At 42.8% G+C, this 12,419-nt stretch overlaps 2 protein-coding genes across 3 annotated transcripts in view; one reads left to right on the top strand and one right to left on the bottom strand.

Annotated features, from left to right (window-relative positions):
* Window positions 1–274, bottom strand: part of GTF2E1 (general transcription factor IIE subunit 1) — a 52,606-nt gene extending 52,332 nt beyond the window's left edge. Inside the window, exon 1 of one of the 2 annotated variants that reach the window (XM_037389716.1) lies at window positions 163–274. The gene's annotated coding sequence lies outside the window, so the exon portion shown is untranslated. The remainder of the gene's footprint in view (window positions 1–162) is intronic. The other variant, XM_037389717.1, reaches the window with a different exon arrangement.
* A 222-nt stretch (window positions 275–496) lies between these two features.
* RABL3 (RAB, member of RAS oncogene family like 3) lies at window positions 497–12,215 on the top strand. Its single transcript, XM_037389301.1, has 8 exons — window positions 497–615; window positions 805–896; window positions 2,045–2,174; window positions 5,074–5,188; window positions 6,763–6,913; window positions 7,582–7,653; window positions 8,753–8,791; window positions 11,410–12,215. The coding sequence occupies exons 1-8, from the start codon at window positions 570–572 to the stop codon at window positions 11,473–11,475; spliced, it is 711 nt and encodes a 236-aa protein (XP_037245198.1). The 5' UTR covers window positions 497–569; the 3' UTR covers window positions 11,476–12,215.
* The last annotated feature ends 204 nt before the right edge of the window (window positions 12,216–12,419 follow it).

Here is a 12,419-nt window from a genome sequence, read left to right as displayed (position 1 = left end):
CCCGGCCAGCTTCCTCTGGCGGCACCGCGTCTGAGTCCCCCGCCAGGGACGGCTATGGGACAGCGGGGGGGACCCCGGGGGGACCCTGGCGCCTGGCGCGGCCCGCTCGGTGCCTCAGGGCGGGCCGGGCCGCCGCCGCCGCCCGCCAGGGCCGGCACTGACCTGCCGCCGCTTCCAGCTCTCCCCGCTCCGGGCAGCGCTTCCGGCGGCTCCGCGCGGGCACGTCACGGCCGCGCGCCCTGGTGGCGTCACCGGGGCGCCAGGCGCCTTGCCCAATGGCTCCCCGCGTGCCGCGCATGCGCGATTCCGCCCCCACGGCCTGCCCGGCACGCGTTCCCCTCTGCGGCTGAGCGGTGAGCGACAGGAAAGCAGCCAATCAGCTCCTTCATAGACCTCTTAGCGTTCCCGCCCTCATGCGAATGAAGCCAGTCAGAAGTGACAGTGGCGCCGGCTACTCGGGCAGGCAACCAATAGGCTGAGTGCGGCGGAAGGAACGAGCGCTGCGATTGGCGGCTCCGGGACGGGGGGTGGGTGTGTGTGTCTCTGGTGTTGTTGCTAGGTAGAGTAAGATGGCGGCTTTGGACAGGGTCAAGGTGCTGGTGTTGGGCGACTCTGGTGAGTGTATGCCCGCTGCGCCGCGGAGCCGGGCGGGGACCCACTCACCCGGCCCCTCCGCCTAGGCGGGAGCCGCGGGGCCTGTCTGCCGCCAGGCCCTGGCCCCGCCGTTAGCTGCCGCCCGCCGGCTGCCGGCCTTGCGGCCTGCCTGGCGGGGGCCCAGGGCTCCTTCTGTCTGTGCGCTTGCAGGTGTCGGCAAGTCTTCGCTTGTGCATCTCCTGTGCCAGAACCAGGTGCTGGGAAACCCGTCCTGGACCGTGGGCTGCTCGGTGGACGTTCGAGTAGGTGATGTGCCCGACGGCAGGGTACCCTAGCCTGAAGTGTAAGGGAAGGCAAGGGCCTTGACTTCATTTTTTTTTTTTTCATTCCATTACTTACTGTCCCAGATAAAGTTTTTTTTCAGTGTTTTGGTTTGCTGAGGGCTTCATCTTTCGAGGCAAATGTTATTAAGAGCCAAGTGCTTGCCTGAGCAAATTTTGACCTTCCAAGGCTGTGGGAATCAGACGTGTTTGTCATTCGTAGCACATCTCCTCGCTGCGGTGGCCAGCGCTGTGTTCCAGGGCCCGAAGCAGCCAGGTTCAGTCAGAAGGCACGCCACTGAAACCACGCTGCCCTGAGAAACACCTCATGCACAGCTAAATTGTCAGCCAAACGTGGCGGGGAAAAACAATTTGCTTGTTTAGTTTGAGGGTGCTGGCCGTGGCTGTAGGGTTGCTGCTCCTCCTGCCTGCTCGTTGCAGGACCTACTGTCAGCAGAATGAGGAATTTCATCTAGCAGGTTTTTTTGGCCCAAGCTACAGTCCTCATGGGATAGTTATAAATGCTTTTTTCCTTTATCACTCTTTGCTATATTCTCCTTGAAATGCATTGTCATAGGTTAGGAATATACTTCCAAAATTTGGGGAAAGAAACGTGGTTTTCTGTTTGACTGTGGAGCAAAACTCTAGCAGATCCAGGGGCAAAACTTGTTGATCGATTAATTCAGTCAAGATGTCTATGAGAATTTGGAGAGGAAAAAGGTGTAGTCAAAATCTGATGTGGTCACCTGGGTTAATATTCTTGTAGTACTACCGTGTGGGTTTTAAGAACTGTAAGAAGTCACAACCTTATTTTTTCATCTTGCTTTAGCAACATGCTTCTTCTAAACGTGTCATGAGGCATTAGGTTTGTTAATACTGAGGTGGAAAGGATACTTACTCTCGGCTGACTCACCAAGCTCCATCTCACATGTAAGAGCTGTGGTATCCAGTGGCCACTGCTTGACTCATTCCATCTCTTCTACTTGAGAGATTTGAAATGGTGTCAGCATGAGAATTTACAGATTTCTGTCCAAGTATAATAATCCTTTCAGTTGAGTGTCTTAAGTGTTGTGTAGATTAACTCCTGTGAGCTAGTGATGTGTTTACATATGATGCGAATTTTTCATCAGATACATGACTACAAAGAAGGGACTCCAGAAGAGAAGACCTACTACATTGAGCTGTGGGATGTTGGAGGTTCAGTGGGTAGTGCCACTAGTGTGAAAAGCACACGAGCAGTATTTTATAACTTGCTGAATGGTAAGTTTGATTGCTGTAAATCTGGTTTTATCAGTTTCAGTTATGAGCTGTCTCTTGGTTCTGGGGCCAGATCCCTTTAGGTCTGGCTGAGGGCTATATTGTTTGCTTTTCTGATTCCGGTACATTTACACAGGAAAAAAACCTGATAGCATTCATAGGCAGTATTTTATGATTTCAGTTTTGAACTGGAAAGCTCTTTTAGGCAAACCTGTGCAGATTAGCTTGATCAGCCTTTCATTTCAGTCTTGTGCAGCTGGCACAACAGGGAGTCTTTGAAGTTGCAGTGTTGTCCCTTCCAGCTACACTGGCAGACATAAATGTTGCCTTCACCTTTCCAGGCCTGATATACATGCAGAAATATGAGTTATATTTTCTTATCTATTCAGTTCCAAAACCTACAGCAGGAAAATATTTATTTGAATTTATATGAAGTTTGATAGTTATGTTTTACCCTGGCAAATTTAAAGCTCCCATAAAATTGCAATGTGTTGGTAACCATCTTGCCTCTGCTCATTTAATTTGCCAAATTATTTTTAAGAATTGAATCTTGCAACTTGCTGTATATAGAAAGTAGTATTATGCCTTCTGTTGAGGTACTGACTTAAAGGCCTAGCAGTTCATCTGTACCACTAATAAGAGCAAATAAGAGATTACAAACTAAACAGTGCGGAATTTCCGTTGTTACTTTTTGGCACCCGAGGATAGTTCACTAAAAACTGATGTATAGCAGATTAACAACTGCTTCAGAAAATCTGTCTCAAATGTTCTGTTGGATTCTCTTTTCTTGTTCCAAGTCATTTGAGGGCCTTTCAATAATATGTTAAGCCATACAATAAACATTTTTGCTCTGTGATTATTTAAGTAGTGATTTCTTTCTCCTTTCCCAGGAGGAAAACTGTGTAGGTACCTCTTGCTTATATTGTTAATGTAAATAAGGTTTGAGTTGTGTTGTGTCCTCAAAGCAAGCCTCTTTGGTGTATGAAAAACATTGATCTCTTTTTGACACTACATCCACAGTATGCCAGTGAGTGTGGGTCAGACTTGGAAATATCCTAGGACAGCCCATTAGGAGATGAGATCTTGAACTTATGTGTCTGAATTATAATTGATGATGTTATTAGAGTTATTTATCTCCACTGCCCAAAAGGTATTATTAGGCAGCTCACATATGAAGACTGTTGACTTTGGTAGTTAGCCTTGGCTCTGGTTTCTTTCATTAGATTAATTCCTTCATTAGAGCTTGTCTTGCAAATTGCCTCTGTTTGACCTGATTTAAGAAGAGAAGATGAATGAAGAATTAAGAAGAGAAGAAGAATTCTTTCTGTCTGACTGCTTGTGCTTTCTGGGCTTGCCATGGTCTGAAAAGCTGAGATCAAAAGGCAGTTAGTGTTTGGTGGTGGCAGCATCTGTGCAGGCTGTCAGGAACACCTGGTTGTTGACAAGGTTGGGTATGGTTTGCTTTTGGTTTGGCATCTGGTGTGTGGACTGTGAGAGTCTGGGACAGTGACTAGGCAGCAGGGCCGTGGCTCGCAGACCTTAATGTGGGAGGAACATTTCCTTGAGTAGTCACGGGTGCTGCCTGCTCTTTTTTGATGTCGACAGAGTCTTTTTCTGCTGGTGCAACTAACTGTGTAGGTTTTCGGTGAAGCAGATAAGCAAACTGACCAATCAAAGACATGACTGAGGATGAGTGTCTGGAGGTGGAGAGTGTTTCTCGCAGATTATGCAGCAGTGCCTCTGAACGTGTTGCTATAGGCCAAGTTATGTTGCAGCAGGCTTTTTCTCCCTACTCCGGGGGTGGACTCGCAGTTGAGTTACCTTTTTATGCTGTTACTGCGATAAATGCTTTGAAATAGGGCTATGGTTGTGATATGCTGGCAACTCTCATAGGAGAGACTGTGCACAGTCCTGTGAGGTAGTGGAAAATGTTTGTGGAAATGTGGTTTTTTCATAGCGTATACAGTGGGTGGCACCTCTGGGAGTTAAGATGAGAGAATATAAATTAATAATTTCCTCCACCTATAGGCTGTGCAGCGTGTTGAGAATGAATGCTGATGAAGATAAGCGGTATCATTACATTTTGCCCTTGAATTAGTGATGTTTTGAGGTCTGGAGGAGGTGGGAATGTCCCACAGGCTGCAGGAGGTGTGAATAAATAGAAGAAATTAGCTAGGAGCTGGTAATTGAATTAGGAACTGTGGTTATCAGAAGTGGGCGTCTGTTAATAGTACAGCTAGGAAGTTTGGCTGGCTATTTTTCTATCTCGGAATTTACATTTTCAAGGATCATGGTAATGAAAAATGCTAGAAGCTTAATCTTAAATACATGAAATCTTGCTGATTCACGTTTCTACCAGACACTTGAACTGTGAAAATTTGTATCAGTCTGTTTTCCCTTTGGATACCTCCCCAAGTATGTAGCATTAGTTGTTGAAAATGGAGGAAAGCTACAGCGCTCTCTAAACTCTCTGAAACAAAGAAACAGCTTTTAGACTCTTAGGTGGTGTGACAAAAAGAGCGTTAAGTTTACCAATTAGGTAAAACAGAGGAAGGCTACATTCTCTGCTGCAGGAATAGAGAGTTTCAGTATCTGAGGCCTAGACAGAGCAGCATCAGGGAATGCCTGCAAGCCACTTGCGGATTAAACCCTGAGGTGGCTGTTCGTTTCCTCCTTTCATGAGATTTTTCTCTTAGCTCTTATCCTATTCCTGATAAGCAGCTTTAAAAAACCTGTTACATCCTGATATTTTCAGCTTTACTCATTCACTGTAACTGAACCGGTTATACATCCCTTTCTTCGTTCTCAGATATCTGGGAACTTGCAGATGTCGTTTTGGTAAGATAAGGGGAAAAAATGTGTATCATTAAATAGCATCTTGCTGTCTTCTCTTTCACTTTAGGGATAATTTTAGTGCATGACTTAACTAACAAGAAATCATCCCAGAATTTGTATCGCTGGTCTTTGGAAGCACTCAACAGAGATGTTGCTCCAACAGGAGTTCTCGTGACAAATGGGTGAGAGAAAAAACACACATGCAGGGTTAAGATACAGTAAATCCAAGCTGTTATGGAAGTCTTTGTTCATCCCTTAGGCTACTTGAAATCCACATGAAATTAGATGTGGCTAGACTTTTAAGAAAGAAAGAAAAAAAGCGCAGGATATCAAAGGAAATCACTGCTGTTCTTGTTTTACACTGCAAATCAGGCCATTCTGCCAGTAGATTCCCAAACTGTATGGCAGAGACCTTGCTTTAAGGGAAAAGATGTTTACTGCATCCTTCATTTGTGTGAGGCCTCTGTGAGAGTGGGTCCAGTCCCTGATACCTGAAGACTTGTGTGTCTGTATTGGGATGTGCAAAGCCCTTGCACAAGAAGTGTCATGGGATGGCATGTCTCTGTTCCAAAAGGCTTTCCCTCCATGCACCAAGGCTGAGGAAGTTCACTTAATTTTATTTTTTTTTGGGGGGTGGGATGGCTGATGGAGGAATTATTTCAGGAGTGTGGCTAAAAAAAAGCACAGAAAACTCTGCTTAAACAGCATGTTCAGAATTGTCTTTCCAACATGGTGTCAAGTATTTCCTCCTATACCTCCATGCTCCTGTTATACATGTAGTCAAGGAGGTTTTAAGATCATTGATAAAACCTCACACATGAGCAGGGAAGCAATCATAAAGGGTAGCTTTTTGTGGGAAGAATATCAGTTGTTTCCCTACCTATGCTGGTATGCAGGTCTTTCTACAGAAACTTGGGAGAAGAGAAAGAGGATTTGCATTATATAACTGCAAATTTCTCCAGTTTTTCCAGGTGCAGGGTCTTCATAATTGTTTTAATCTTCAAAAGCTTAGCTTCTGTCAGGGACAGATGCTCAGCCACCAACAATTGCTTGGTTGAGTTGTTGCTGTTCGTTGTAAAATTACTTTCTAGAAAGCTTCTTTTAGGTAAAAATGAAAGACAAGTGATTATCCTAGCTGAGGAGAATGATTGGAGCTTGGATTTGTGATGACATTTAATTTTATTGTTTATTTTATAAAGGCTATCTTTGATGATTATTCATATCTGAATCAAAGCTTGTTGGAATTCAGCTTATGGTGGCTGCCTTTATTTGAATGTAGAAGAATTAATAACTTGACACCACACAACTGTTACTGCAGCCCTCTTTAACGTGGAAAGGGGTAGTGTTTCAGTGTTGCAACTTATTTCGTTGTCCCTCCTTTAACAGTCTATGTATGTAGAAACTTAGATGTTCAGCAATGCCAGCTGCCTGATATGTCTCTGGTGGCTGCATATGCTTGGTACAATACTGGCATTCCTGTTTCTTTCCTGCTTGTGTTAGCATTTTTTCTGCAGTTCATTTATGCTGAGAAGAAATCCAAATCGTGGTTTCTTTTCTCTTTCCTTTTAATTCCTGTGTAGTGACTTAGATGCAGAAGCCCTGCCTTAATTGATAGATGCAGCACATCCTTTCTTAGATAAATAATGACCCATAAATAAATTACCATTATTTGAAAAAGAGGGGGAGCTGTTGGCATCCCTGTGCCCACTTACATGACCATGGCTGTATTCAAGACTGTATTTGTTTCCCTCACCAGTGACTATGACCGTGAACAGTTTGCTGATAACCAAATTCCACTGCTGGTAATAGGAACTAAGCTGGATCAGATCCCAGAAACTAAGCGGAATGAAGTTTTGACCAGAACAGCTTTCTTGGCTGAGGACTTCAATGCTGAAGAGATAAATCTGGTTAGTATCCTTGTCACCGCTGTTGTTTTTATTTTATATGGGAGTGAGTCCAAATTTTAGTAAGTAAAGATGTGACAAAAACTGGGCTTTTGGAGATTTTCTCAATAATGCTGGAGTCATCACATTTTGGTTGGCTGTCCCCCTTGCTTGATGAAATGACCGTCCTTGTTTCACTACAGAGAGGTGTATGGGGTGTTAGATAAGGTCACTGCAGCTTGGAATTGATGGTTGGGAATTCAGTTTTCCCTGTTCTTAGTTCTGACACTATCCTTGAATGAAACATCAGGATCACTTTATTTTTATTTATATATATTTAATGTGTATATATATGTATAAAAATATACCTGTGCTGCGTAAGTGTTTGTATGTGTGTGTGTGTAATCTCATGTGTAGCCTGTACAAATTATTAGTTGACTGTATAGCTGGTAGCAGAAGGAAGACGTGGAGCGCACAGGGGGTTACTTAGAATTTTCTGGTGAATTCACAGAACAAAAGTTGGCCTTTTCTCTTGAAGGACTGTGAGGCAGAAAGCAGCAGATAGACTGTATTTTCCCTAGCTGATTGCAGGTCCGTGTGTCAGGGGAAAGGGTAGGTTGATTTCCATGTTTACAGCTTCCTTGCATTGATTTCCTTGTGCTTGGTTTGTTGTTGTTGTTTGTGTCTTCTAGGATTGTACCAATCCTCGTTACCTGGCTGCAGGTTCATCCAACGCTGTCAAACTAAGCAGGTTTTTTGATAAAGTAAGTCAAGTCAAGGAAATTATGTTTTATTGTTCTGTGTATTGAATGCTGTCTGTGATTTGAACATGGAACAACATTTAGCTGCCTCTTTCACGTTCTGCTTTTTGAGTTGGTTGAAGCCAGGCATGGAGGTGCCAAAGACTGGTCTGCTCCTGGAAACTCCAGAAAATAGCTGATCTGCTTGAAGAGTTGATTCTTGATCTGCATAGAGCAATGAAAAAGAGCTCAGAAATGTCCAGAGACACTGCATATATTTTTGGAGCCTTCTGGCAGGCCAGAAGGTTTGCAGTGTGCTGAGGTAGTAATGCGGGAAGTTACAAGGCTGTGGTTAGCTCTGTTGATCGTGGTTAAAGAAAACTTTAGGACTTAAGAGATTTGGTATGTACTCTCCCTCCCTGCAAAAGACATCTTGTGCAAAACCATCAAGTCCTACTGTGAAAATGATAGAAGGAATGCTCTGGTTTAAGCACCCCCTGGATAAAGATACCATAGCAGAGCAGATCACCTCCTGTAACACGTCATGCTTTAGAGGAAGCTTGACCTGGATTTTCTTTGGAGGAGAGTTTAGATTGTACAAATGATACAAATCACTTTTTATTTTTTAGATTGACAGTACTGCCTCCATAGGTACCCCTCAGCACAGACAGTGTTGTGCATCACTCTCAGAGCATGAGTCAGGCTACCTATTCTCAAGCATCACCTGTGCCCAGGGGCTACTCAGAACCACTGGAGGTGTTATGCACCTGCAGAATGAGATTTTTTTCTAGTGCTCAGAACCACTGCATCTGCAGAAAGAGATGGGAATAACTGATGAGTAAGGAGACACCCAAACCATCACCTCCATTACTAAAGAGGGCTAACTAAATGATGTGTGTCTAAGTTCAGAATAACACAGCTTTACTAAGAATGGCTGGAGGTGGCAACTCCTTCTATGTGTACTAGAGCATTGCACTTAAAGCAATAGGCCTGGAGCAGGGAACATGACTTCAGACCTTGTCCCAGTTAGCCATGAGTTTCGGTGCTCACATGTGAAGTTTTGATTGGAATCTGAGGTTATGCTTATGTTGTGCCAGCTAAGATCATTCTCTGTTTTTCCCAGGTCATAGAGAAGAGATACTTCTTAAGAGATGGCAATCAGGTTTGTAATTTTTCCTCCTTTTTTGTTTTCTTTCTCCCTTTGTAATGTGAACTGCTGACAGAGTCCTCTAGAACATGGGTTTCATGTGACTTAAATGGTAATCTATGCTGGTAATTGGGTTTTGAAATCTGTGGGAGCACAGCTGTTTTGGATAGACAGAAAAATGGCTGACTTTTCTCAGCTAAAGTATTTGTAATGTGATTGGCAGTGAAATAATTAAGTATGCTAACATAGCAGAAGTTGCAAGAGTGAGATAAAATGGGCAGATATGATCTCTGTCAGATCTGTCAGCTTCAGGCTGCTTGGTTGCAGATTTAGGCCAGAGATGCTGTCCTGAAGGTCAATGGAAAGGCTTTTTTTTCCACAGCTGGAACTAGCATTTTATGTTTTGTACAGGTAATTTTCATAGAACCAGTGGAGCCACAAGGAGAACAGCAGTAAGATACCATTCCTAATGGCTGAGTTAACTGTTTTCAGTACAGGTGGTGAAGAAGCAGTGAAATGACTCTTCTGGTTTGGGCAGGCCACTTCAGCTCTTTGTGCCCCCCACCCCGCCGTGCACAGTCTGCCATGCGGGGAGCAGTGAGTTTCCATTTACCGTACCTGTGAGGTGCTTGCAAATTACCATGAACAGCACCTCCGAAATACAATCAAATGTATCGTTAGATGTAGCTGTGCTGAAAGCCCCTTAGGGATGGGGAGGGGGGGGGGAATAGTCACAAATTACAAAATGCTTACTTTCTTTGAGCATTTTTCTATGCCTTTTAAAAACAAAAATTGCTTTTTCCTCTTTCAGTTCTGCATGCTGCCTTTTTTCCTCCCCTCTCCCCTTCTCCCCACATTCTAGTGAAAGGGAGTCTCCCTTTCATGGGGATAACAGCCTAATGCAGAAATCTGCTTGTGTGCTGGTTGTCTTTGAGTGATGTAAGATTTTTATTTTTCTGATTTGATCGGTTTTAGTGGCTAGCCAGGGATTAACTTTATGTTGCTTATGGCCACGTGCCAAAGATTACAGCCTGCTGATGACTATTTTCATTTGCCTCACTGACGATAGCTGAGAAGCTTAAAACAAATCTTAAGTAGTGGACAGTCATTTTTAAAGAGACAAAATCCACATTGGAACTGGAGATTTCAATATAACCTCTTAAAGTTGTTAGTTGAAATGATCTACCGAATGTAAATCTTATGAACGTGTTTGTGGGTTTTCTACAATAGGTCACTTCGATCATTCGTGTTTTGAGGTATTTCTGTTATAGACTTCTTCAGGATGAAAAGAATGATAAGTTTCAAATTGTTTGTAGCCATGATTTCGATAAGATCTCTGATAAATAATTATTACTTTTAATTAGTGACTTTGATATAAAAAAATACAGAAACAGATAACATTTTATCTATGGTGTCCTGCTACTTTTTAGGTCTAATGATTGCATTTTTCCGTTTTGAATTCCCAAAGCAGTTTTCATGAGATGAACCTTTGTGCAAAATCTGCCTGATTTTTCCCTTAGAAATGATTGCTTCTCAGAGATGAATAAAACAATTCCTGAATGAATACCTTGCATATCTGTTTGAGTTTTGGGCCTGAAAACCCTAACTAAATCTAAATTGTGGGGGGTTTAGTGGACTTTTATTTTGGGTAATAGCTTTTTCAGTTTACCAATGAAGCAGTCTGCTCTGTATTGTAAATTACATTTTCCTCCCATCCCATCCTTACATGCCCATGTTCTCCTGGCATGATTTGTAGTGCTCATTTGACACCTTCCACCGTGTATTTCCTATGAGAGTGTGAAATTGTTTTGGGAGCATGTGCTCACTGGGTCTGCTGTTTCTGCTTGTGTGTAGTTAGGTACCTAAAAGTTACTCTGGACTGAAATCGGAGAGTTTCATGATGCCAATAGGACAAACATGGTACACAGTATTAGAAAGCAGTGCATCCCTTTCTTTTAAGGGATTCAAGGGTGCACTGGATTGCAAATCTGTTTGAAATACTGTTAAGCCAGAGAAGCTTCCAATGGTTTCAGGTAGATTTTCTTTGTAAGCACTCCTTGTCACGGTGTGAGCAGTATCTACAGATTGGCTACAAAAGCAGGAGTGCTAATCCTTTGCATTGTTGCAGCCATTTCTATTCTGATGGTTTTCTTAGTTTTCAGCAGTTGATAAAACTGTGCTTTCAACTACCAGTGAATTGCTGTTGTCTCAGGTTAGAAGGCATAAAGTCCTAAAAGCTCTTTAATAGGACTTATTATTACTATTTTGTAGTTTTAAAAATGAATGGAGGAGAAATTCTGGTATGCATTTGAATCTGGGGGGAAATATGGACTTTGAAATCTGCAATTAACTGGTTTAGGATTTGCCCAAGAAATTAAGGCTTTCATTGTAACCCTTGCCAAAAAGCCTTAAGGAGCTCCATAGAACAAATGAGCCATACTCAAGTTTTGCAGCTTGTTTAATTAATGGTGCTGCTCCTCTAGCAGTAAGCTTGAAGCATTTTAGTCCTGATTCTGGCGACGGTGTGGAAGAGGAAGGCATTGTTGCAGCTGGTTTGGTAACAGGCTCTCAAATGTGGGCTAAAGGGAGCTCCTGCTGATTCTGACATTACAACTTACCTTTTCTGTCTCTAGATTCCTGGCTTCTCTGAAAGGAAAAGGTTTGGAGGAGGGACACTGAAGAGCCTTCATTATGACTGAACGCTGAATAAGTGGAAGATGACTTCTCCAAGTTCCTAACAACATTTCCATTCCAACTGGTTGCTTAAAGATAATAATGCTTATGTCAAGCAGAGTAAAATGATACTACGGCTCGGTAGACTGCTGAAGTTACTTCTGCTGGAAAAGACTTGGGGAAGAATTTCCAAAAATCTAATCTGAAGCCTGGTGCTTCTTGGGGTTGCAGGCCATCTGGATACATGGGGGCATCTGGGGAAAGTGTACAAGAAGTTGAATTCCTCTCACGCTGCTGTGGGAACCTTTATCATACACAGCAAGTATATGTGACATCTGTGTCTCCATTTTGGAAAACTTATGGACAGTCTTTGTAATGAATTACATTTATCTTACCTCTAAAGGAAAGATGACACTGAGTGGGATTCTCATTTACAGTAAAGTGAACAAACCAAGTGAGTGAAATGTAAGGATGGGTGAGGAATGGTCTGGAAAATAATAAATGTCTTCATTAAATGAATGGTGGTGTCTCACCTGAAACACACTGCTCAGCCTGATTCAAAAGGGATAAAAGAAATAAACAAGAGATGAAAAAGGATTTGAAGCCTTAAAAAGAAAATTGTGAGTAGAAAACAAGTGGTATTCTACTGCTTAAATTAAAATTGTTTACTCTGGAGAGGACAAAGTGAATCAGGTACTCCTGTTTATTTTTTCGTAATTGAGTGTGGTCTTGTTCTTAATACTGAATTAAAAGGCAGTGCATTGAAAGCTGGTAGAAAAAGTGCATTTTTATACAGTGCTTATTCAGAACAAATATGACATGGTCTTACTGAGCCTGAGGGCTTAGTGGGTTCAGAAAACATGAAATGTGAGAACATCCTCTGAATTAGAATAGGCAGAAATTTAAAAGGGTTTTAAAGCACTGTAGAAAGTAGGAACTGAGCATGATTAGAAGGAAAGTTCTGTGATAG

This window comes from Falco rusticolus, chromosome 5 (assembly GCF_015220075.1).
Source record: "Falco rusticolus isolate bFalRus1 chromosome 5, bFalRus1.pri, whole genome shotgun sequence".
Taxonomy (NCBI): domain Eukaryota; kingdom Metazoa; phylum Chordata; class Aves; order Falconiformes; family Falconidae; genus Falco; species Falco rusticolus.
This window is presented reverse-complemented; position numbering and strand designations above follow the sequence as displayed.